This window comes from Canis lupus, chromosome 7 (assembly GCF_003254725.2).
Source record: "Canis lupus dingo isolate Sandy chromosome 7, ASM325472v2, whole genome shotgun sequence".
Classification (NCBI taxonomy): Eukaryota; Metazoa; Chordata; class Mammalia; order Carnivora; family Canidae; genus Canis; species Canis lupus.
The window spans coordinates 17,922,343-17,947,446 of record NC_064249.1 but is presented as its reverse complement, the minus strand read 5'-3'; the positions used below and the strand labels follow the sequence as shown (position 1 = coordinate 17,947,446).

Below are 25,104 nucleotides of genomic sequence, written 5' to 3'. Positions count from 1 at the left end.
ACTGGCACAAAGACAGAATATGGATGGATCAAAGGAGTAGAATACAAAGCCCTGAAGTAACCCCTCACATAGTGTTATTTTGACACAAATGCCAAGACCATTCAATAGAGGAAGGTCAATTTCAACAAAAAGTACTGGGATAACTGGATATCCTCAAATGCAAAAGAACAAGGTTAGACCATAACCTTCTATCATTTAAAAAATTAACTCAGGATCCCTGAGTGGTTCAGGGGTTTAGCACCTGCCTTTGGCCCAGGGCGTGATCCTGGAGTCCAGGGATCAAGCTCTGCATCGGGCCCCCTGCATGGAGCCTGCTTCTCCCCTGCCTCTGCCACCCCCCTCATCAACAAATAAACTCTTAAAAAAATTAACTCAAAACAGATCAAAGATCTAAATGTTAAGAACTAAAACTATAAAAAAAAAAAAAAGACCTAAAACTATAAAACTCTTAAAAGAAAACTCTTCAGGACACTGAATTTAACAATATTTTGGATAGGACACAAAGAGCACAGGCAATAAAAGAAAAAGATTGATGAATTGGATTTTATTAAAATTAAAATGTTTAGGGGCACCTGGCTGGCTCAGTCAGTACAGCATGCAACTCTTGATCTCAGGTCATGAGCTCAAGCCTCATGTTGGGTATAGAGCTTATTAAAAAAAAAAAAAAATCAAAACCTTTAATATATCAAAGGACACTACCAAGAGAGTGAAAAGGGCAACCCACAAAATGGGAAAAAATATTTGCAAATCATTTATAATAACAGAGTAATATCTGGAATAGATGAAGAATTACTAGAACAAAAAAAAAAAAAAAACTCAAAAAGAGGAAAAGACTTGAATAGACACATTTCTCCAGAGAAGATATACAGATGGTCAACAAGCTTATGAAAAAAATGTTCATTACTAATCATTAGAAAGATGCAAATCAAAACCACAAGGTATCACACTTCATACCCATTAGGATGGCTTATATGACTATTATCAAAAAATAAAAACCATAAGTACTGGTGAAGATGTGGCAAACTCAAACCCTTGTGCAAATGATAGTATTGGGGTTTTTGTTTTTTTTTTTTTTTGATACAGCTGTTTTTGAAAAAGCATGGCAAGTCCCTCAAAAAATGATACATAAAATTACCATATGATCCAGCAATTCCATTTCAGGAATGAACTGAAAGCAGGGCCTGAAACAGATTTGTATACCCATTTTCTTAACAATTATTCACAATAGCCAAAAGATGTAAACAATCCAAATGCCCATCAATTGGTAAACAGATAAACAAAATGTATACATGTATATTGAAATACTATTCTGCCTCAAAACAGAATGGAATTCCGATGCACACTACACATACATGAACCTTTAAAACACTATACTCAATTAAAAAAAAAAAAAAAGCCAAACACAAAGGGACAAAGATTGCATGATTCCACTTAGATGAAATACCAGAATAGTCCAATTCATAAAAGGTAGAATAATGGTTACCAGAAGGGGAGAAAGTAATGAAGAGCTCCTATTACTGAATACAGATGAAAATTCTGGGTGAACTTTCTGGGATGAAAGTTCTAGAGATGGACAGTGGTGATGGTTACACAACAATTGTGAATGTACTTATTGCCACAGAATTCTATAATCAAAAATGACAAATTTTATATGATACATAGTTTATCACAATAAAAAAAGTTTGAAAAAAAACTTTTTAAAGATTTTATTCATTTATTCATGAGAGACACAGAGGGAGAAGCAGGCTCCTCGCAGGGAGCCTGATGTAGGGACTCAATCCTGGGACTCCAGGATCACGGCCTAGGCCAAAGGCAGACGCTTAACTGCTGAGCCACCCAGGCGTCCCTGAAAAAATTTTAAAGCAGGAAATGGTATGCATTTCCTAGGAAGAGATGAAAAGTTGAATTCAGTTTTAGATTTATTGCATATAATATATATGCAGGTCATCCAGAAGAATAAACACATCTGAAGCATGAAGAGTTCTGGTGGAAAATCTCAGCCTATAGTACTCAAAACTATAAGAGAAAAGAACATGTGGTTTAAAAAGAAAAAGTGCAATAAGGATCAAAGGAAACTTTGAGCTTGTTAACTGAACTTATAGATATAGAAGACCACTATTCAAAATTATCCCACCATGTATCAGTGTTATGAATTATCTGCATCTCGTTCAAAACACCTTATCGGCACTACCTCAATCCTGCTATATAAACTACTCTTTGAACACAAGACAAAAATCAAAGTATGAAATCTTGCCAGAGCTGAAATAACGTACCTAATTCACAGAATCCTGTGAAGAATATATGACAGCTATTATTGTCGTAATAAAAATGAGACAACAGCCTATCCTATTCAACCTACACTTCTAACAACTAAGAAAAAACCTGCATATTATTACAAAGGGGTAATAAACATTAATTGTAACTTACTATATAGAAGCTAATTTACACTCTGGACTACAATGTGTTATCAATTTAAGATACACTAAAATTCTCCATTTATAAATTTTAGTCACCTTCTGAAAAACAAACTGGGAAAAATATTAAACACTTACAGACAAAAGGCTAATTTCTTTAACAGAAAAAATTTTGCAGATCAGATTTTTGCTTTTTATATTTTTAAGAATTTATTAATTTGAGAAAGAGTGTGTCCGTGTGCTTGTGAAGGGGGTGGCAGAGAGGGAGAATCAGGCTCCCCACTGAGGCAGGTGGGGCTCGATCCCGGGATCATGACCTGAGTCAAAGGCAGACGCTTAACTGACTGAGCCACTGACTGTGCCTTGTAAATCAGCTTTAAAAAAACTAATAGAAACTGATATGTAGGAATTGACAGGCAAAAAATGGCCAATAAAGCAGTGAAAAGATACTTGATCACTCTTTTTTTTTTTTTTTTTTTAAGATTTTATTTATTCATGAAAGACACAGAGAGGCAGAGACACAAGCAGAGAGAGAAGCAGGCTCCATACGGGGAGCCTGATGCAGGACTTGATCCCGGGACTATGGGATCACACCCGTTGCCGAAGACAGGCACCCAACCGCCGAGCCACCCAGGCATCCCTTGATCACTCATGATTGAAGCCTTGCAGATTAAAACAGCAATGAAATATTTTTCTACCTACCAGACTGGGCAGGCTTTAAAAAAATGTTACTAATCTTAAATTAGTAGAAGGGTAAATTGGCATAGCAATATAGCAGTATTTGTCAGAATAAAAAAAAAAGTTCGCCTGCCTTTCAATCCAGTAATTTCTCCTTTAGGAATTTGCTTAGGCAACTTCTTACCTAGGGTAACTTACTGTCAAAGATAAAGTTAGAAAAAAAAAAAAAAAATAGCAAAACATACATGAAACCAATGAATGGATGGTGAACCACATCTTTACTGGGGACAGTTTCAGGAACTTCTAGTAGTATTTGAACATGCCATGGGTTTCCTTAGGTCAGTAAAAACTAATCTTTAGCTAGAACGAATTTTCAACCCTGGTTGTATATAAAAACAACCTGGCTGACTTTCTAACAATATCAGGAGCTGCAGAGATAATGACTCAGTTGGTCTAAAACGGGACCTTGTTACCTGAGTTGTTTAAAAGCTCTCCAGGTAATATGTGTATGCAGCCAAATTTGAGAACTACTTCTCTAGGGGAAGACTGTTTTCCCTGTGGATGTGTTGAATTTTCTTTTGGCAGAAGCCAATACTCCATTGGGCAAGTAAACTGATCAACATATTTTTTTCAGTTTCTCTCACTGCCATTGGCTTTCTCAGGATAATTTGGGTTTCAGCTGGTGTACTAGTTTCCTCTTGCTAACAGTTCTGACAGAAGTCCAAAATGGATCATAAAGGGATTAAAATCAGTATATTGGCAGGCCTGCATTTCTTCTGGAAGCTCTAGAGGAGAATTCATATCCTTTCCTTTTCTAGCAGAGGCTGCTGACACCCTCTGGGCTCCTGGGTCCTTCCTCTGTCTTCTAGTCAGCAGCAAAGCATCTTAGATTTTGCTGTTTGACTACTATTCCTGTCTCCTTCATCACAGCACCTTCTCTCTTATAAGGATATTTCTGATTGTATTTTTTTTTAAGATTTTATTTATTCATGAGACAGAGACAGAGAGAGAGAGAGAGGCAGAGACACAGGCAGAGGGAGAAGCAGGCTCCATGCAGGGAGAGCCTGACGTGGGACTCCATCCCGGGTCTCCAGGATCAGGCCCTGGGCTGAAGGCGGCCCTAAACTGCTGAGCCACCGTGGCTGCCCTATTTCTGATTGTATTGGACCAAACTCAGATAATCTTGGATAATTTCCCCATCTCAGAATTATTAATGCAATCACACTGGCAAAGTCCTTTTTGTCAGGTAAGGTAACATAGTCACAAATTCTGGGCATTAAGATGTGGATACTTTGGGGGCCCATTATTTGGTGTCACCAATAAATGTGCTGCCAAACTCAAGTATACAGAATCTACAAATTCCTTAATAAGGTTATGGAATATGTAAGTAAGCATCAGGCACACTGTCTCCTCCTTTTCCTTTGCAAAAGTAATACAACTGTCAACAACCAAGTTGACTCTTCCTTGAAAGCTGTGAGTTCCCCCTAGCAGTTTTTCCCATATTTGTATGCAGCTTTGCAAAATATTTGTTGCCACTAGGTGGAGACAATCTAATAATAGAAATACTGGTTACTGAAATAAAGAGTAGCTGTAAATTTTCTACAAATATTCTCAAATGGTAAAGAAGTTCTGCCTCTAAATTGAGTAAACCAGGGCTAGTTACTTTAGTTGAGGATCTAGTTTCCTTATTTGTAAATTTAGGAATTAAATAAAGTAGCATCAAGAGCCGTCTTAATATTTTGTAGATCAAAAAACTTGCTTAAAAATGTACCTAGCAGGGGATCCCTGGGTGGCGCAGCAGTTTGGTGCCTGCCTTTGGCCCAGGGCACGATCCTGGAGACCCGGGATCGAATCCCACGTCGGGCTCCCGGTGCATGGAGCCTGCTTCTCCCTCTGCCTATGTCTCTGCCTCTCTCTCTCTCTCTCTCTCTCTCTCTCTGTGACTATCATAAATAAATAAATAAAAATTAAAAAAAAAATTTTAAAATGTACCTAGCAGCTACCTTTAGCAACTGCTTTCAACTTGAATACTTCAAACAATCATAACCATAATCCAAACTTTTTTTTTTTTTTAAGATTTTACTTATTTATTCGTGAGAGACAGAGAGAGAGGCCAAGATATAGGCAGATGCAGAGGCAGGCTCCCAATGGGGAGCCTGATGCGGGACTGGATCCCAGGACCCCAGGATCATGACCTGAGCCAAAGGCAAAGGCTCAACCACTGAGGCACCCAAGTGTCCCTCCTCCAATCTTTTTTCAAAGCAGGTCAAAAGGGACAAACTGTTCACACATCTAGGATTCTAAGTTAAACCCAAGGTTATCTGCACTTTTTTTCCTTGTCTCAAAGAAAATAGCTGATATCATACTTCCCCACATTCATCTGGCTTATTTGCATACATCTTTTAAACAACTAGCTATTTATTTTCCTTTCAACAAGTGTCCTGGGTACTAGAATCTGGGAAATTTTGTTTGGTATTTTATCTCGTGTTATTTTTTATTTGTTTGCCTCATTTGGTCAGAACCTTCCATTTTTGTTGATTTCCTGAATTCTTAACTATCCCTCTGTCAAGACATTCCTCACATTGGTACTTCACCTCCTGATTCTCATCTGCCAGTCTACATTTTGCAACTCTTCTAAGATGTCTCAACCTCTGCTTTCCTAAGAGGTTTCCAGTCTACTGCTTCATCCAATTACCTGAATATAATAACCTACTGCCAAACCACTGACTCACTAGTAATTTAGATCTCAGACTTTGGCATAATCTAGGTTCTCAGCACTGAACACACACCAACTCTATACCACAAACTAGTCACATTCTTAGAACTACTTTTAATTCTCCCAGTACCCTAAGACCAAGAGACACAAAGGACATTGATAATTTCCTGAGCAGAGAAAAAAAAAAAAAAATGCTGAGTTCCTAAAGAACAAGGAAGGCTACCAAATTCATTTCACATCTCTCCCCCAGATTACAGGAAACTAGCTAGGGAGCATACTAATGTGGCAGCAATAACCAGCTTACTACTGGGCTGTAGACTGTTGCTGTGTCATTAGCACACATGACTGGTCCCCCAAAAAACACCTGCATATTTAATGGCACAGACAGATCAGTACCTCTATTTTGGAGAGGGAGAGGTCAAACACAACTAAGGCATAGAGCAAAGCTTAAAAATTTACATAAGCATGTCACAAATGACAAAGCTAAAAAGTCTAATAACTACTCAGTTTTAGTTCAAAACCCCATGACAGAATAGAAGTTAACTTCTGAAAAGTGGTATATAGCAAGGTTGTTATCTTTTCCTGGGAAGAGAAATGTCCATCAAATACAGACTCCTGACAGAAGGAGTGCTGATGAATATACACATTAGCTTTAACAAGTAACTGTGTAGGGAATCACAGCAACACTCCTTTGTGTCACTGAAAATATGGCTACAGGTCTATACTTCTGGCAAGGGCATATCTGTTGAAAAATTAAATTTGTGCTAAGGAAATAACAAAAGAATATAATTAGATTAAGGAAGATTAAAGAGAAAGCTGAAGGCTGATGCCACTGCATTCTAATAGCAACTGGAATAATGGAATAACTCCTTCAGAAAGCCGTGAGGCAATTCATTTCCAAAGATACAAAATACAGTAATCTCAGTCCTAGGAAATAATGTTATTAATAGATAACTTTTAGAGAGTTTATCATTTTCTATGAGATCTTACTTAATCCTAACAACTCTATAAAGTATATATATATATATAAAGCATATATATATATATAAAGTGTATATATATATATAAAATAGGTACTATTATTTTCCTCATTTAGGAAATAAGGAAATTGAGTCGAAGTGTAAATAAATAAATAACAATTTGCTTAAAGGTCCCACAATAATAAGCATCAAAGGTATGGCTCAGGGGCCCTGAGGTGCCTCAGGTGCCCTGGGTGCCCCTGAGTGGCTCAGTGGTTGAGCATCCGCCTTCCGCTCAGGTGGTGATTCCTGGGGTCCTGGGATCAAGTCCCACATCAGGCTCCCCACAAGGAGCCTGCTCCTCCCTCTGCGTCTCTCATAAACAAATAAAATCTTAAAAAAAGACAAAAAAGCATGACTCAAATGTAGGTCTAAGAAGACCATGCCCTTAAGGACCATACCAGACTACTGGCACCACTACTACAATAATTATAACATCACCATAGGCAAGGAGACATCTACAACATTAACATCAGGAAATTTCCTCAATCATTAAAAAATAACAATTATTAATACGATATTCAATGACTAGTAACATTTGCAAGCTAAAAGGACAGAGGCCACTGATTTGTATCTGTGCTATAATTACAGCTTTGTAAAAGTTATGTTCTAAAAGATAACAGAGGGCAGCCCTGGTGGCTCAGCGGTTTAGCGCCACCTTCAGCCCAGGGCATGATCCTGGAGACCCAGGATCGAGTCCCACGTTGGGCTCCCTACATGGAGCCTGCTTCTCCCTCTGCCTGTGTCTCTGCCTCTCTCTCTGTGTGCCTCTCATGAATAAATAAAATCTTAAAAATAAATAAAATAAAATAAAATAAAAAATAAAATAAAATAAAATAAATAAAATAAAATAAAACAGAGTTGTTAAGAGTTTGTGGAGAGAGTTTCCATTTTTCAACTCCCAAAATACTAATAAGCACAGATTTTTAACAGTTTTAAGACTAGAACAAGTAAGAATAAAGGAGTTAAGAATGTGTCTCTGGTATCCTTTTGTCATACAAGGTAGACTTTCTCTTGCAGGAAAATAAAAATTATTCTGTCCCTATACATATTCCATAGTAGCAGCCAGGCTGGGATTACTGGGATTGAGGAGATCTCAATTCTCATATTGGGTTCTCCAAACAATTCCAAAAGATAAACAGATTTAATCTTTCTTCTGTTCTGGCCTTTATCTCTTGGTTTCTGTAACTTGCATCAAAAAATTTTTATTTATTTTTTTCAAAAAAGTTTTACACTTAATAGTTCCTGGGGTTTCAAAGGCCAGGATCTCAGAAACATGAAAAAGAAATCAAAAACTCTTAGAATAGAAAGAGTTTTACAGCTCTGATAAATCTGAAGAGTAGTATAATCTTTATGTTCTTGAAAGCAACAAAAATTTTGCACAGCTCATCTATACTGGACATCAACATGGTTTTGAGTTAGTCAATATATAGATCTAAACCTCTTTATAAGATAAGCATGTTTTAGGTGATATATAGATGTATGTATTTTATGTCCATTAAGGCAGAGTTCCTTATTACCAATGAAAAAAATATGTATTTAAATATGTAAATATCAAAATAATTTTTTAAAGCTACTTACTAGCAATTAGACTTTGATAATCTTAATGTGAGTTTAAAATAATGTTAAAAAAGAGAAAACCATAACATACTATTATAAAACCTTGGGGTGCCTGGCTGGCTCAGTCATTGGAACATGGAACTTACTGGTTTTGGGATTGTGAGTTCAAGTCCCACACTGGGTGTGGAGACTACTTAAAAATTGAATGAATGAATGAGAAAACTTAAGCAGCTAATGTAGTGAAATCATCCTCTCCTAAGCAAAACTGATTCTATATTATCAAACAATTAACAAAAAAAGAAAATTGATATTAATTCGATACAAGACACTGTGTGTAGGCACCTTTTTTTTTTTTTTTAAAGATTTTATTATTTATTCATGAAAGACAGAGAGAGAGGCAGAGACACAGGCAGAGAGAGAAGCAAGCTCCATGCAGGGAGCCCAATGTGAAACTCCAGGATGACACCCTGGGCCTAAGGCAGGCCCTAAACCACTGAGCCACCCAAGAATCCCCTGTAGGCACCTTTTATACCGATTTCCCTCTACCTCTACTTTTTAAGGAAATCCTCTAAAAAAAAGTCCATGGTTGTTAACTTTTGCGTCCACACCCCCACTGAGAAGCTGAAGTAAGGAACTCTCGAACCTGGGGTGGGGGGGGTGGGGGGGAATACCATACAAAAGAACACATGCCCTAAATCTCAGAATAATGGTCCCTTAGGAGATCTCAGAACTGAAGGCCAAGAACACTTGCTCTAAAAAAGAATTCCAAAACCTAGTAACAGAAAAACCAGAGACTACCTTCTCTAAGTCCTTCTCAGTTTTCCTCAGCTATACCGCAACAAGCTATAGCCATCAATTACAGATTCATTCTTGTAAACTTATGGAGACAAAAGGTATTGCTTATTAATTATGTCCATCTGGCTGTCACAATGAATTTTGGACCTCCCCACTATCAACCTAAATACAAAGCTAAAAGGAACCTCAGGATCCAATCATTGTTACACCCATTTGAAATATTCTGCCATTGTCAAAAATGTTACCAAACTGGTTATGGCATAGAAAATATTTGTGATATCAAAAGAATTAAAATATGCACATAAATTCAGGTCTATAATATAAAACAGTTAAAACTCTATTTTAAACAAAACAAAAACCAAAAGATAAAATTTCCAAAAGGAAATACTTCAAAATTTAAAAGCAATTAAAATGAAGTATTGAAAACATGATTTTTTCTTGCTACTTCTTAAATTTTCCAAAACAAATACACTTAAAAAGGTAACATAGTGCATAGTGACAACTAAAATTATATTTCATAAAAAGACAATTTAATAACATTGATTTTTTCCATTAGCTCTTAAGCTGTTTTTTGAAAAGACTATAAGCAACATACTGAACATATGGATTAAAACCAAATCCGTTTAAGAAATGTCAGTCAGGGGGCAGCCCAGGAGGCTCAGCGGTTTAGTGCGCGCCTTCAGCGTAGGGCCTGACTCTAGATTTTGGCTCACATCGTGGTCTCAGAGTTGTGAGATCAAGCCCCACATAGGTGCTTGAGCACAAAATGGGCTTGAGATTCTCTCTCCCTCTCCTTCCTCCACCCTCATGTGCTCACACTCTCTCACACTCAAATAAATAAATAAAAAATTTTTAAAAAGAAAAGAAATGAGAAACAGCTAGGTTACTGTATGAAATTTTTTTTTCCTCACTGGCTCACCAATATTGTCTTAATTTTCCTAAATCATTATTACAACATATTATCCAAAAGGTTTCAAGATAATTTAAATTGGCATTGATAATCACATTATCTATATTACACATAGTTGTAACGTTACCTTTTCAAAAGTTACGGAGACTTCTGGGAAAAAAACAATTTCAGGAGGCTACACTGGTAAGTTATCACTGGTTAACCCAAACTGGAAATGAGACCTACATTTAAATACAAACATAATCAATTATAAAAACATTAAAGACAGAGAAATTGAGTCTTAATATTTTAGACAATACTCAACTATCAGTATTCAAGAGCCTTCAACATATTTCTACTTTATAGCCACATGAGAAAATATTCCTGGAGGACAGTAACTCATAAAAATATAAAAGCTAGAAAAAAGCATCTTTCCCTAAATCAATGAGGCAGATTTTCTTTATAAATATGCCAATTAAAATTTTAAGATGAACGATAAAAGGACAAGTTCATTGAAAGTGAACAGATATAATTTCTAATTTTGCTAAGTGTACTCTGAAAAGCAGCTATTTTCTGTAATTGATATCATAAAATAACATGTAAGTAAAACAAAACCGCAATAGGTAGTTTTCAGTCAAAACTGTAATACCATCTGTTTCCCCTACTCCCCCGGGCCCTTGTCATTTAAACAATCTACAAAGTGGTAGTTTTGTTCCTAATGTGTAAGTAAAGTTTGGGATATTATTGTCTAATGATATAAGCAAGATACTTGACCCTGGTGTAAAGAAATTAATGAGGCATGACAATCTTAAAATACAATTATTTAAAGGGGAGAGAATACTATATTATAACCCAGCCTTGGGAAAAGTAGGGTTATAGGACATCCACAACTCCTCCCACATTCCATTTGCACCCTAACAACTTTGAAATATGAAAACTCCCTTGAAAGTAGGCACAGACTATAATCCAGATTCATGCCAGAGATCAATCCATCTCTGTCTCTCTTTCTTTACCTACACCCTATGTATTTACAACATGCCGTTTACAAAACCTTTTACCTACCCTACCTCTTATGTCTTTACAAATAACCTGTGAGGTCAGTGAGGGTGATTTTTTTTTTTTTAATACAAAACAGGCCAATAATTTTGCTTGTAGTGAAACCAGACCTAAAAACCAAGACTCCTGCCTTTAATTCTGAAGCTTTTTCCACTATACACAACACTATCCTTTCTGTAATATAGTAAAGCCTTCTATAAAACATTTGGCTGAATTCCAAGATAGCAGTCCCAGACTGAATTGGACTCTATATTGCAAATAGTGTAAATAATGAGGGTTTAATGCAATTACTGGCATGGAGGCATACATCTTTTTAAAAGTAAAGAATCAGTTGGTTTTAAGTTGGTTTAATAGTGTGTGTATAGCGGTAGAAAGAGAACACTATTTTAAAAAGAAGTCAAAATGAAACACTACAGATTTGCACATTATAGCTAATGCAGGTAGTAGTGAGCAATATACGAAATAGGGAAAAAAAGAGTAATTAAAAAGAACAATGTAAAAAGAAACTGCATGTTATTTTTATTTTTAGGAAATAAAATAAGGAGCTTCTGTCTTTTCTTTCTGCCAGAAGTGCTGTGAGACTTCAGAACATTAGATTATAAAATAGTAAGAGAAGTAGAAGAGGATTTTATTTAGCCATTAAATGAATCCCTGCCAAAACTGCTGGCTCTGGAATAAAAAATCCAAAGCCCTATTTCTAGATCAGCTGCTGGTACTATACAGTTTAAGGTAACCAATTATTTTAATTTTTCAATTCTCACATCTATAAAATCAAACTCTACTCAAACAATTTTCTAATGACCTTGGAAGGAAGAAACAATGTCTGCAAAAGCAATAATGAACATTTTAATTCCCATTACCTACCGCAAAAATAAATATTTCTGGAACATCTTCTATGTTCACAGTACTAGGCTAGGCTAGAAGTGCAGAGAAAGTGATGGTCTTTACAATCTAAGTCAATAAGGCACAGGAAATGCTTAACTAATAACGATTATGATTACATAACAAAATTGAGGCATCTCAGATAAAGAGATTTCATAGGAGTTGAGCTGAGCACAGTAGAGAGAATGAAGTTGGATTTGATCAAGATACAAAATAAAAATAGTAGTCATTAAGTTTAGCAAGGCAGAGAAGAGGCAAGTAGGTTGCAATGTCCTTTGGGTTCCCAAAGCACATCACTCATCTGTTATTGCATTTAACACACTGTAAGATGGGTTACTTGTCATCTCCATTTAGACTGTAAATTCCTCAAGGAAGAGATCTTGTTCAATTCATTTTTCTATCCCTAATCCCTTACATAGTGACTGGCAAACAGAAGATAATCAGCACTTGTTTTTTTGAACAAGCAATGTAAGGATAAGATTCCCGATTTAAATTATTGTACTTTAACCCACACAATTTTGTGTGGATCATTTACTCATTGTCTCTCAACTTCAAAACTACCTAAATTCTGCTCTTCGGTGCTGGGGGAGACTGTACAATTGTATTTCATTGACTTCTGACAGCTCTCCCTATCAGGCTTTGACAGTGGAGGTAATAAAAGGACTGGAAAGCAAGGAGAGTCAAAGAACTTCCTTCCAGTTCCTGGCAGCAGCAATTGCAACCCCTCAACACGGCAGCAGCAATGGGTTTCAGTCTCCAGTTTCTTTGGGTACTTTTGGGTACTTCCAGGACCTGATAAGCAGATGAATGATGACCTCCTCAAAGGTTCAGAAGGAGGCCAACGGAGTCTCTTTTCTGAAGTCTTAGGACAATTACACTGTAATGTTCTCTTTGCTCCTACAACCACTTAACCAACTCTCTAAACTAAATGTCCTCTTTAAAATTCTTACTGAAGTTACTATTTTCTCTACTAGGACTATTCCACTGTCAAACAGTGATTCCAACTGCTCTCCTTTGAGAGATCTTGCTGCTTCACTGAAGAGAAAAGTAAAGAAAATTTGGAATTATTCCTATAGATAAAATCTATTTTATAAAAGATAACTTAAAACCCTTTAAATTTGTATGTTGAGGGTGCCTGGCTGGCTCAGTAGATGGAGCATGTGACTCTTGATCTCTGGGTTTTGAGTTCAAGCCCCACGTTGGGTATAGATGTTACTTAAAATCTTTAAAAAAAAATTTGTTGAGTTGTATCATAAAAATCATTTAACTTTTGTGTTTTAAACTATCAAACTTGGGAAGAAAAAAAGAAAGGAAATGAGAAATATTTAAACAGCACAGGATATTCCAAGCACAACCACCTCCTTTCACTAGAACACATATCCTAGAGAAAATATGAGCCAGTAAGCTGATCTGTTCTTCAAAGATCTCAGCTCCCACAAGCTTTTCCTCATGTAAGCATGATGGCATGCTGACTGTGCTTCTTATATTTAAATACATTTTGGGGGATACCTGGCTGGCTAATTCAGTGGAGCATGCAACTCTTGATCTGGAGCCATGAGTTCAAGCCCCACACTGGGCATAGTTTACTTTAAAAAGTAAATAAATATTTTTTAAAAATATACTTTAAAAATATATTTTAAAAAGTATTTTGTTGTTGTTCAACACGGCCCCTAAATGCAGTAGATTGCTGGGGGGGTTTTGAACATGAATCTGTTCCAATACTAAAGCTGAGCTGAACTTATTTGTTTACTGTTCTCCCTTCCTAAAGGATTTTTCAAGCATCATGTTTTTTACCACGTGACTTTCTTTTTATGCACTGACGTTAGAATCTAATCTCTTCATAAAATACAACTCCATTCTATAGCATAGAAACAAAGAGAAATCCCCCTTGCAGGAGAGCCCATAATCAACACACCTGTTGAAAATAAATGACCAAAATGCTTCGATAGTTTTCACATGGTCTGCTACTTAATATTATCATTAGATAATTTAATTCAAGATTAACTACAAAAACGATTTTTCGTGACTGTATTTAAACTGATTTTTTTAAAAATTATGACAAAATGGCAGATATTTAGTAGCAGAAAACATATTGTTAATCCTTTTTTTTTTTTAAGATTTTATTTATTTATTCATGAGAGGCACAGAGAGAGAGGCAGGCTCTTCACAGGGAGCCCAATTCGGGACACAATCCCTGGACCCAGGATCACACCCTGAGCGCCCTGAGCAGAACGCAGAGGCTCAACCGCTGAGCCACCCTGTCCCCGTTAATCCATTTCTAAACGAAATGAGAGAAAGCACATTCAAGCATTAGGAATCTTTCTTAGAATTTTTAGTAACATCATAGGTGCTGAGCTTCCTACATGAGTATCACTAGGCCTAGACACATTAGTCTACTTCGGCTGCCTGTAACATCTACTGGGCAAAAAGAGAAGTGAAAAGAATTTTAAACTTGAAAATCCATGGCCAGTTTCACTGGAGTTCCTCCAATTAGCATAAAACTGGATCACGGGCTACCTACTCCCCCTTAGCATCTACATGCTATATAGACATACTAACATAACCTCTATTTATGTGCCAAGAGTCCTATTACCACAGTCAATATGTCCATGTAAAATCGAACTGTATTCCTTACAAGAGACACCAAAGGACCCATCTGATACATTAGGTGGAAAACTAAAGGTAAGAGACGTTTAACAGGATCTTGACCTACAGAGAAGGAATGGACAAGGCAAATCTTATTGTACCTTTGTATCCCCAATTATATGAGATCTACTTAGTTAAATGCAAACAAATATTCAATAAGTTACCATAACGAAGATTTCAGAGAAATGGAAAAAAATGAGGAAATAGATAAATAAATGATGTCGCATGACAAGGTCTTCACGCTATGTGTAATAAACAACACTGGGCAGCCCGGGTGGCTCAGTGGTTTAGCGTGGCCTTCAGCCCAGGGCCTGATACTGGAGACAGGGGATCAAGTCCCACGTCAGGCTCCCTACATGGAGCCTGCTTCTCCCTCTGCCTGTGTCTCTGCCTCTCTCTCTTTCTCTGTGTCTCTCATGAATAAATACATAAAATCTTAAAAAAAAAAAAAAAAAAAGATAAACAACACTAATTAACCAAGTGTAGATCTGTATGTGGGCAGAATGTGCATAATCACACAGTATTTTTCCTTTTTTAAAAATGGCAGACTGTGATGGGTTGTTTAGTTTATCCAGATTTAATAAGTTGCTACAAAATTATGAGGTGCTTTAAGTCATACTAAAAATGTGTCCATAGCTTTAATAAAGTGCATTTTAATGTTAACTCACTTCTCTTGCCGGAGGGAATTATGCTTCTTTGCTAACATATAGAAATGAAACTGTCACTAAAACATCTGGCTATATATTATTCATTAGACATAAATCACCTTTACTCCAAAGACCACGTAATAGAAACACAAACCATGAATAAATCAGATTAGAAAAAGACCTGGCACTACACACTGAAATTTGTGCAGAAAAACGAAATTCCTATTTGCGGACCTGCTCTATACATTATTTCTATCCACACAAACCTAGTAACTAGCTATTTGAGCGTTCAATACAGGCAAAGAAAACTCAAAATGCCTTATTTTGAATGTCTGCATTGTCTACACAACGTAAGTAGCTCTAATTTGAAATTTTTCTCTGTAGCAAGTTTGAGGACCCCCAGCATATTTTTAAAATACTCAGACTAGCCTACCTAGGCAGTTTTCCATCATAAATTCTCCGTTTCTCTCTCACACCTACTATAATTAACCCTACAGGTGGATCCCACAAGAGTACCTGAAGGAAATAACTCAGAATCCTCAGAAAAAGTAAGGGGCCATATTTACTGTGCAATCTCTGGAAAATGGAGTCTTATATAACTACCCATTATTTTACTTTAAACATGTTAAATGTACAATCAAGATTTGAAGAGATACCTGTTGATTGTGACAAGTTGACATTCCAGAGGGGAAAAGGAATAACCAAAGTCTTATCGCTGCCATTTAAATTCTTCGTAAATCAAAGGGTCAGATACTCACTGTAAGAAGCCTGATCTGACACCACGCTAAATTCTTAAAAAATCCAACTATACCCCGATGCAAGTGGGGAAAGTAGATTATCTACCAATTACACTAAGTATTCCAGCTTATCGTCTTGGAACTCATCAAAAGTAGATTATGTAATGCAAAGCACTCAAACATTAGTCCTGAACATAATTCTCAGCCTAAAACATCAAAGCCATGTCTCAGTGGTTTTTTATTTTTTAATTTTTAAAAGTAAAAGCGTCTTCCCAAAACGCTGATTGCAAACCTGTCCTTTCCACAGTTAACAAATTTCTTCACACGCCTCAAGGAAATCCAACATTTTCGAACCACTTTACCCCTTAAAGGCACACATTCTCTCCAACTTTCTGACAGCCATGCAGTATATACCCCCCCCCACCACCAAAAAAAAAAAGGCTTAAAGGGGATAATAAGACCATAAAGCCATTATGCTCTTAGCGGGCAAATAATCGGAACGAACCAACGAAGTTTCAAAGACCAATTTTTTTTTTTTTCTCCCAAACCAACAGTATCTCTGGGAGCAAGGAGGCTTCTTCTCTCGAGGAGGAAAAGTATCTTTGACAAGCGAGAGCCAGGGCTCCCCCGGCGACACCCGGTACCAAAGATCTCGGCGTCAACGACCATGTTCAAAACGCGAAGCTTCCATAAGAAGCCAACCAAGGCACCCCCTCCCCCCACGACTCGGCCGGGGCAACCTCGCGGTTTCAGAAAGCAGCAACAGATACTCGCGGGCAGGCGGGCGGCACTCCAGGAATGCCTCGGCCAGGAGGGGGTCCCCCCGCAGCCCACACGGAACCCCGGGCGCCGAGGGGCGCCGAGGGGCGCCTCCAAACGCGAACCCCGACTCCAGCACCGCCGGGGGGAGGGGAGGGGGCCTTCTGCACAAAGCGCCCCTACCCCACCCCCACGGTGCAGACGCACACCCCCGAGGCAGCGACGGGGAAGCCCTGAGGAAAAACCCCGCATTCCGCGCCGCCGGCCTCCTGAGGGGCGCCGCAGGGAGGGAGCCCTCGCCTCGCAGGCGACGACGGGGGGGCGGCTCCGCAGCCTCGGCCTCCGCGCTGAGGAGCCGACGGCGAGGGGTTCCCAACCAAGGAAGGGATGCAACCCCTGAGCTTCCCGCACTGGGTCCTCCGCAGGTCGGACCCGCCACTTCCGCCGAGACCCTCCAAGAAACAAACGGGAACAATGAGACGCTGCCTCCCCCGCCATCGCCGCCCCGAGAGCGGCCGGGGGCGGGGGCGGGGGCGGCGGCGGCGGCGGCGGCGGCGGCGCCATCTCCCCTCACACCCCCCCCGCCGCGGGCAACACACCCCCGGTGCCCGCGCCGCCGTCAGCCGCCCGCAGCCCCGCCGAGCCGACGCGCGTCCCGGCCCGCAGCTCCCGCGCCCTTCGCCTCCCGGCCCGGCCCCACTCACCGGCTCCCGCCCCAGCCCGGGACTCCGCCGGCCGCGGCCAGACCGAGACTCAGGTAGAAGCCGCCGCGGCCGCCGGCGCCGCCGCACAATATGGCGAGCCTCGGCTTCCGCAATGGAGCTCGGGAAATACAACAGGGGCCGCTCAATATTCATGAGAGACTGAGGGGAAGCCGGCTCGGCCGGCGCTGCGGGGAGGGCGGGAAGGAGCGAGCGAGCGAGGGGGCGGAGGCGCGGGACGGGGACGTGCACGGCGCGGGGAGGCCCGCGGCGCGAGGGGAGGGCGCGCCGCCTCGTGCCGGCCTGGAGGGCGCGAGCGGCCCCGCCCCCCGCCGGCCGGCCCCGCCCCCCGGCGCCCTCCCTCCGCGGGGTCGGCGGCCCCCGGGCGACGCCCGGATGTCGACGGCGCCGCCGCGGTTGCCGTCGCTGGGGCCGGGCCGCTCGGGCTCTGCTGCCCCCGCCCGGGTGCCCCCGGGACGCCTCCCTGGCCGGCTGCGGGGGGCCCGGGCCGCGAGTTCTGCTCTCGGTGACCGCCTCCCGGCCTTACGCCCACCGCAGCCGGTGCACATCCTCGTCAGGCAGGCCGCTCTAGAACTTCACCTGAACTTCGGCACCTGCCTCCCCGTTCGGCCGGCACCCGCTTAACCATCCCGGCCGAGGGAACCCGCAAGATCCAGTTATTCCAGGGAAAATGACCTTCTGTTCTAGAAGTATATTGTTGGACGTCTGTAAGTATTCTGACGGTTTTCCTCAGCCCTTACTGGCCAGCGTACCTTGCTATTTTATTCCTGTCTCCTCGGCCCCTTCCAGTATCATCCTCTCAACTTGAGAATGTAAGAAGTGATGGGGGGATCCCTGGGTGGCGCAGCGGTTTGGCGCCTGCCTTTGGCCCGGGGCGCGATCCTGGAGACCGGGGATCGAATCCCACGTCGGGCTCCCGGTGCATGGAGCCTGCTTCTCTCCCTGCCTCTCTCTCTCTGTGACTATCATAAATTAAAAAAAAAAAAAAAAAAAAGAAGTGATAGGTTAGGGACCCCTGAGGACCCCTGAGGACTCCTGGGTGGCTCAGCGGTTTGGCATCTGCCTTCGGCCCAGAGCGTGGTTCTGAAATCCCAGGATCGAGTCCTGTGTTGGGCTCCCTGCATGGAGCCTGCTTCTCCCTCTGCCTCTCTCTCTCTCTCATAAATAGATGAATAAAATCTTAAAAAAAAAAAAGATAGATTAGATAGATGTAATCACGACCCAAAACGCAACCAATTAGTCTACAAAAAAAAAAAAAATATGTAAAACTGCGTGTAAGTTAAGCGGCAAACTGAAGAAGTAGTAACAGAGGAAGAGTTCCCTGACCTCAAGGTATATACTGTTGGTGGGATGTCCTGTTCTCTTGAAAAGATGACCAACGAAATCAGACAGTACATAGGAAGGCATTTGTGGCATAAAGAAATTGGACCACCCTGGGAATTGGGCAAACTAGGTTTATAGCCTCCGATGAATCTCTAACTATGTGACTTAAATAAATTGCCTAACTTCTTTGGACTTAATTTTCCTCATTTGCAAAATGAGAGGATTGTGTTGGATGATTCTTAGGTCCTCTCCAGCTTTTGAACTTTCTAAAACTCTCCAAGCGATGCCAGATAAATGGTATAAATCTACATAGGATTTTGGAAAAGGAAAGGATCAACTCCAGCTGGTGTGTTGAAGGAAGATTTCCTGAGGAGCTAGGATTTGAGTAGTACTGCGGTGGATAGTTTTTGGATGGGTAGAAAGGAAGAGGACAGGTGTTAAAATATTAAAGACAACACATTACATATCCTACCTAACGGTCCATTAAAGTAAACAAGCAGAGCATTATTTTTTTTTTAAAGATTTTATTTATTTATTCATGATAGTCACACAGAGAGAGAGGCAGAGACATAGGCAGAGGGAGAAGCAGGCTCCATGCAGGGAGCCCGAGGAGGGACTCGATCTGGGTCTCCAGGATCGCCCTGGGCCAAAGGCAGGCGCCACCCAGGGATCCCGCATTATTCTTTTTCAGTGACTTGAAAACTTTTATCTACTATCTATAGCCTTACATAAGAAATGACAATTCTTGGGAACGCTGGCTCAGTGGATTGAACATGTGACTCTTGATCTCACAGTGGCGAGTTCCAGCCCCACATCGAGCTTGGAGTTCTACTGAAAAAGAGAAAGAGAGAGAGAGAGAGAGAGAGAAAGAAAAAGAAAAAAGAAAAAAGAAAAGAAGAGAAAAGAAATTCTCAGATTCTACAAACAAACCCTTCAAGGTTAAGCTATTTCTCCAGTATGAAAAAAAAAAAGTCAAAATACAGATAGTCCCCAAATTACATGTATGACTTTTCAACTTAACAGTGGTTGAAAGTGATACTATTCAGTAGAAACTGTACTTCAAATTTTGAATTTTGATCTTTTCCTGCACTACCTATCTGTGGTAGGACACTCTTGTGATGCTGGGCAGCAGCAGTGAGCCACACCTTACAGTCAGCTATTTGATCAGGAGGGTAAACACCTGATACACTTACAACCACTTTGTACCCTTATACAGCCATTCTGATTTTCACGTTCAGTACAATATTCAATTATATGAGCTATTCCCTTTATTACAAAATAGGCTTTGTGTTAGAGGATTTTGCCCAACTGTAGCTATTGTGTTCTGAGCACATATAAGGTAGGCTGTTATGTTCAGTAAGTTAGGTGTATTATTTTTTAAAATATTTTATTTATTTATTTATGAAAGACACAGAGAGACAGAGAGACAGAGAGACAGAGGGAGAAGCAGGCTCCATGCAGGGAGCCAGAGTGGGACTCGATACCCGGTCTCCAGGATCATGCCCTGGGCTGAAGGTGACGCCAAACCTCTGAGCCCCCCACCCCACCCCCCCACCCCCACCCCCAGCCGCCCAAGTTAGATGTATTAAATGGATTTCGACTTAGGATATGTTCAACTTCTGCCAGGTTATCAGGACATAGCCTTGTTGTAAGTCAAGGAAGAACTATAATGAGGGCGTGCTGCTGCTTCTCCCTTCCTATAAAGGTCCACCTTCTAGAGATAGCGCAGTTATAGAACCATCCCTCCTTTATTCATGACGACTGCATGTGCAGTTCAATTAAGGGTGTTCATAATTCAGAACCTTTTGCTCCAGTTATGCCTGTGAAGATAATGATGTGTGGTTAGATTAAGAAATTCCATTGATGTTGCAAAAAGTGATCATTTGTAGAAAGCACAGGAACTTTATGGATAAAAGTTAAATATAGTACTTAAAAAAGATTCACAGGAGAATTAGTGGGAAAATGGAAAACTTATGGGATATCTGGATTAAATGTGATTAAAAAGCTAGACCTCAGGCTAGCATCCTTAATATGAAAGACACTACTGACAAATTAATGGAACTCATATTACCTATTTTATCTCTTACTCAGAAACTTGGCATTGAAAGTACTATGGGCCTCCCCTGACTATTAATCGGGAAAGATTTTCCTATAGTATAGTAATAAAATTTCCGAAATCTCCATGCCTTAACACAACAGAAGTTTATTGCTTGTTTATGCTTCCTCATAAGGATCAGAGTCCCTCTTTTCCAGTCTAAGAACCAGATTGACAGAGGGTCCACCATTTTGTAGCTATCTCACCTTGATCATATAAATAGAATGGACTTTCCATTTTCTTTTGCTTTGTTTTAGTTGTACATTAAATCAATATCAGTCTGTCTATAGTGACTTGACATATCCAACCTACATTCCTTTTGCTAATTTTTTGACCTGACCTAAGGGATATTACCCTTAAAAATACATTCTTCTAATACTCTGCTCCCATGTTAAATGTACTAATTGGAAGTAAAAATCATATTTTGAGTAGGAAATGTTAAGTTAACATTATATAATACAAGTATCATACTATAGGTAGATGACTACATGAACTCTAGTTAAAAAGATTATTTTTGTGGCAGCTGGCTGGCTCAGTTGGAGGATCATGCATGCAACTCTTTATCTTGAGGTTGTCAGTTTGAGCCCCATGTTGGGGATAGAGTTTACCTATAAAAAAAAAAGATTACATTCTCTCAAAACTTGAGAAGTAGTACCCTATTAATCACATGGTTAACTAAGTACAAAAATCATTTTTAATCACAAATTTCACAGCTTTACCAACTTTCTGCTATGGTAATGCTACAAAATTAGATTAGTTTGGCTCAAGCAACTTTTATTGAATATCTACTATGTGCCAACACTTGGCCAAGTTCTTGGAATTGAGATATTAATGTGAGTAGGACATAAATTCCTTGGGAGCAAAAATCTTGTCCACAAGTGTATACCTAGAGATTAGTGTGATGCTTGGCATATTTAATAGATGCTCAATAAATAGATGTTAAGAAAATGAGAGACTGGGAATCTGATCCCAATGTGTATATGAAATAGAGCAGTACCTATGAGCTTGGTTTGCTTCACTTTTATCACTTACAAGCAGAAATTTCTATTAAGGTTGTAGTTAGTCCTTATAGAATCTTTCCCTATTTAGGCAGTGTGTTTGTTTGTTGTTTTTAAAGATTTTATTTATTCAGGAGAGACAGAGAGAGGCAGAGACACAGGCAGAGGGAGAAGCAGGCTCCATGCAGAAAGCCTGATGCGGGACTCGATCCCAAGACTCCAGAATGACGCCCTGGACCAAAAGCAGGCACTAAACTGCTGAGCCACCCAGGGATCCCCGGCAGTGTGTTTGAAATGGGAACCTTTTACCTGCCTGCATATACCATATGGGTTTCTTTTCAACAATACTCCAAATATCTAATTGTTGTCTGCTCTTCTGAAATGAAGATTGCAGGCCACCAGCAGCCTGTTAATGATAAGCTATATATGTGTCACAGTTTATATAGGGCATTTATATTAATTATTAGTCCACTAAATCTTCAGATCAGTCCTCCAACGTATTATTCCTACTTTATAGACAAAGAAAATGTGACTTCTGTGGTTAACTAGCTTTTGCAAACATAGAGCTCATAAGTGGCAGAGCTGAGGCTCACACCTAAGTCATCTGAATTCAAATCCAGGGATACTTTCCTTTGTGCCACATGTACCTTCCCACTCTATGCTGCATATAGAACTCCAGCATTTTTCTTCTTTCTAATGGGTAAGCAGCATATAAGACAAACATCTCCAGAGCTTCCTCTCAACACTAGTATTATTCCAATCCTCAGTGTGGTCTATTTTTAAGAAGCTAGAGATGATGTTCAGTGCAACAGTGTATAAACCTGATCCATTGACAGAAAACCAGCAGGTCTTGTTTTTGTTTTCTTAGAAAACTTGCTTTAAGAAAACAAAATAAAATTAAAAGTTAGGTTAGAAGACAGAAATAGCTTGGGACTTAATCGCTGTCTATATATATACTGTTGTCAAAATATATCTTCTACCAAAATCTTTATTTGTCATCTTGTAGATGTGTTGTGCTTTCTTTGAAAGGGTCAACTAAAGTAGGGACGTTGTAGAAAGGCCTAAAGAGACCTATAATTCAAGGTGGATTCAGGAAGCCAGCAATTTAAGATTTACAACCTCTTCAGCTGAAAAAATATAGCCCTAGCCACAGGCTTTAGTGAAGTTTTATTTGTATTTCAGCATAGTACATTTCGTTTTGTGGTATTTCCCTTGGTGTTTTAGTTTAGCTTTCCTTTTTCTATTCTCAAGGCAACCAAAATAATTGGTGCTACTCTTAACTATTCAACTTAAAGGAGTTAAGCAGATTAAATGAGATGGTCTAGTTAGGCTTTTGGGGAGAACTAAACAATATTGCTACTTCCCTCCTATGGAGACTTGGAATAGTATTTTATGTCTCCCAGATGTGGCCACATTCTGCCTAACATCTGTTAGTACATTTTATTAAAATAATGAACCAGCATATGTTTTGAAAAGTCAAAAGAATGAATAAAAGTTTTCATTCTGATGCAACACAAATAGCCAACTGTTTCTTTGTAGTTAATAATGGAGCATATATCTGGGAAATATTGTGATATCCACTTCAGATGTAAGTTAAGGTATGGTTTAATAATTACCGGCTTAAGCTTTCTAATATGAAAAATGTTTATTCCATTCTAATAAACTTTGGAAGTTTTTTTCCTTTCCAAAATGTTTACTGCAAGGGAAGAGATTTGTGCTTTGGCATTGATATAGGAACACTAAGAATCATCCTGGAAGTGAACAAGGAATAGATAATTAAGATTAAAATTCAGAACTAAAATGGAAATTTCTCTGAAAAAAAAAAAAAAAGGCTGGAAGATCCATGTGGGGAAGTACAGTTGAAGAGTGCAAAATACCTAAGTCAAATTACAGCTTACTCATACTGCCTTGGTGGACATTTTAATTTTTCCCACTGAAAGCAAGCATGGTGCTAGAATGGTTTTTGTAGGATGAGAGAGTGGACGGTAAAGACATTCCTTATCTAACATATTTCTTGGAAATGTTTTTAGTAAAGAATTTAAAAGAACTGCCAACTTCCACCCATACAAAGAAAATTTTGTTTTATTTTAGACTATATCAAGATCTGGAAACCCCTGCAGTATCCATCCATCTGCTGAGTCATTAGCATTTTATACTCTACAGAAGAAAGCCATTAAAATATACATTGAATAAGACATTCAAGTAAGTTATAATTTAGGTAAATCTGAAAACCATTCTGGTCAGCCTAGAATAATGGGTTTTTTTTCATTTTTTAAAATATTTTATTTATTTGGCAAAGAGAGAGAGCACAAGCAGGGGGAGCAACAGGCAGAGGGAGGGAGAGGGAGAAACAGGCTCCCCACTGAGCAGGATGTAGGGCTTGATCCCTGGAGCCTAGGATCATAACCTGAACCCAAGGCAGATACTTAACTGTCTGAGCCACCTAGGTGCCCATTAAGAATAGTAAGGTTTTATGTGTTACATATAGAAAGAGATATTTTCTAAGGATTTTAGTCTATACAAAAGTTTTTTGATTTTTAAAATAAATTTCACTGACCATGCTTCTAAGATCAGAATTGACTGTTGTCCCTTAAGAATTATGAAGTCTGTCACATATGGAGTGTGGGATTGAGGTGACTACAAAGGAACCTTCTTGTCATAGTATCCTATTAAAGGTATATGGATGACTTAACTTACCCTGTTGTGTCCCTCTCCAACACTCACTCTTCTAATTAGTTGTTTTAAGACAATACTGATGTTCTTAGTGTAGTTTCAATTCCTTAACTTCTTGACATTTACACATCTTTAGCTTCTAGTCTTCACTCTTGGACTTTATTCATTAGCTGTCCTGGTTTGACCCTTTCCTAAAATTTAAAAAAGATGACTGTGGGCCTGACCTCAACACAGCTGTCCCTTTTTCCACATGATCCAGTTCTTAGCTATTTGCCAACCTATTCATTTCCTGACTTGCTCTTTAATTAGGCTTGGCCATATTCTTATCCCCTTTAGCTTGGGGCCTGACACATAGTGAATACAAACTGCATCGCAAGAAGATATCAAGCATAACCTGTAGACACTATGCCATTCATGGTAAAGGAAAAGAGCCATCTTTAATAACAAATGCAGAAAATACAGAGCTCGTTGGTGGAAAAGAACAGAAAACCAATT

The 25,104-nt window shown here is 39.5% G+C and overlaps 2 protein-coding genes across 7 annotated transcripts in view; one reads left to right on the top strand and one right to left on the bottom strand.

Annotated features, from left to right (window-relative positions):
- The window catches only part of RNF2 (ring finger protein 2), a 49,145-nt gene extending 31,004 nt beyond the window's left edge, over positions 1–18,141 (bottom strand). Inside the window, exons 1-2 of one of the 6 annotated variants that reach the window (XM_035719301.2) lie at positions 18,100–18,141; positions 10,220–10,313 (exon numbers count right to left, since the gene is read on the bottom strand). The gene's annotated coding sequence lies outside the window, so the exon portion shown is untranslated. Of the gene's footprint in view, positions 1–10,219; positions 10,314–11,991; positions 12,057–16,544; positions 16,674–17,502; positions 17,717–18,099 lie in introns of those variants that run through there. The other 5 variants (XM_025430085.3, XM_035719302.2, XM_025430087.3 and 2 more) reach the window with 5 other exon arrangements.
- Positions 18,089–25,104, top strand: part of NIBAN1 (niban apoptosis regulator 1) — a 212,785-nt gene continuing 205,769 nt past the window's right edge. Inside the window, exon 1 of the mRNA XM_025430082.3 lies at positions 18,089–18,227. Within this exon, the coding sequence (XP_025285867.3) occupies positions 18,191–18,227 (37 nt within the window). The 5' untranslated portion in view covers positions 18,089–18,190. The remainder of the gene's footprint in view (positions 18,228–25,104) is intronic.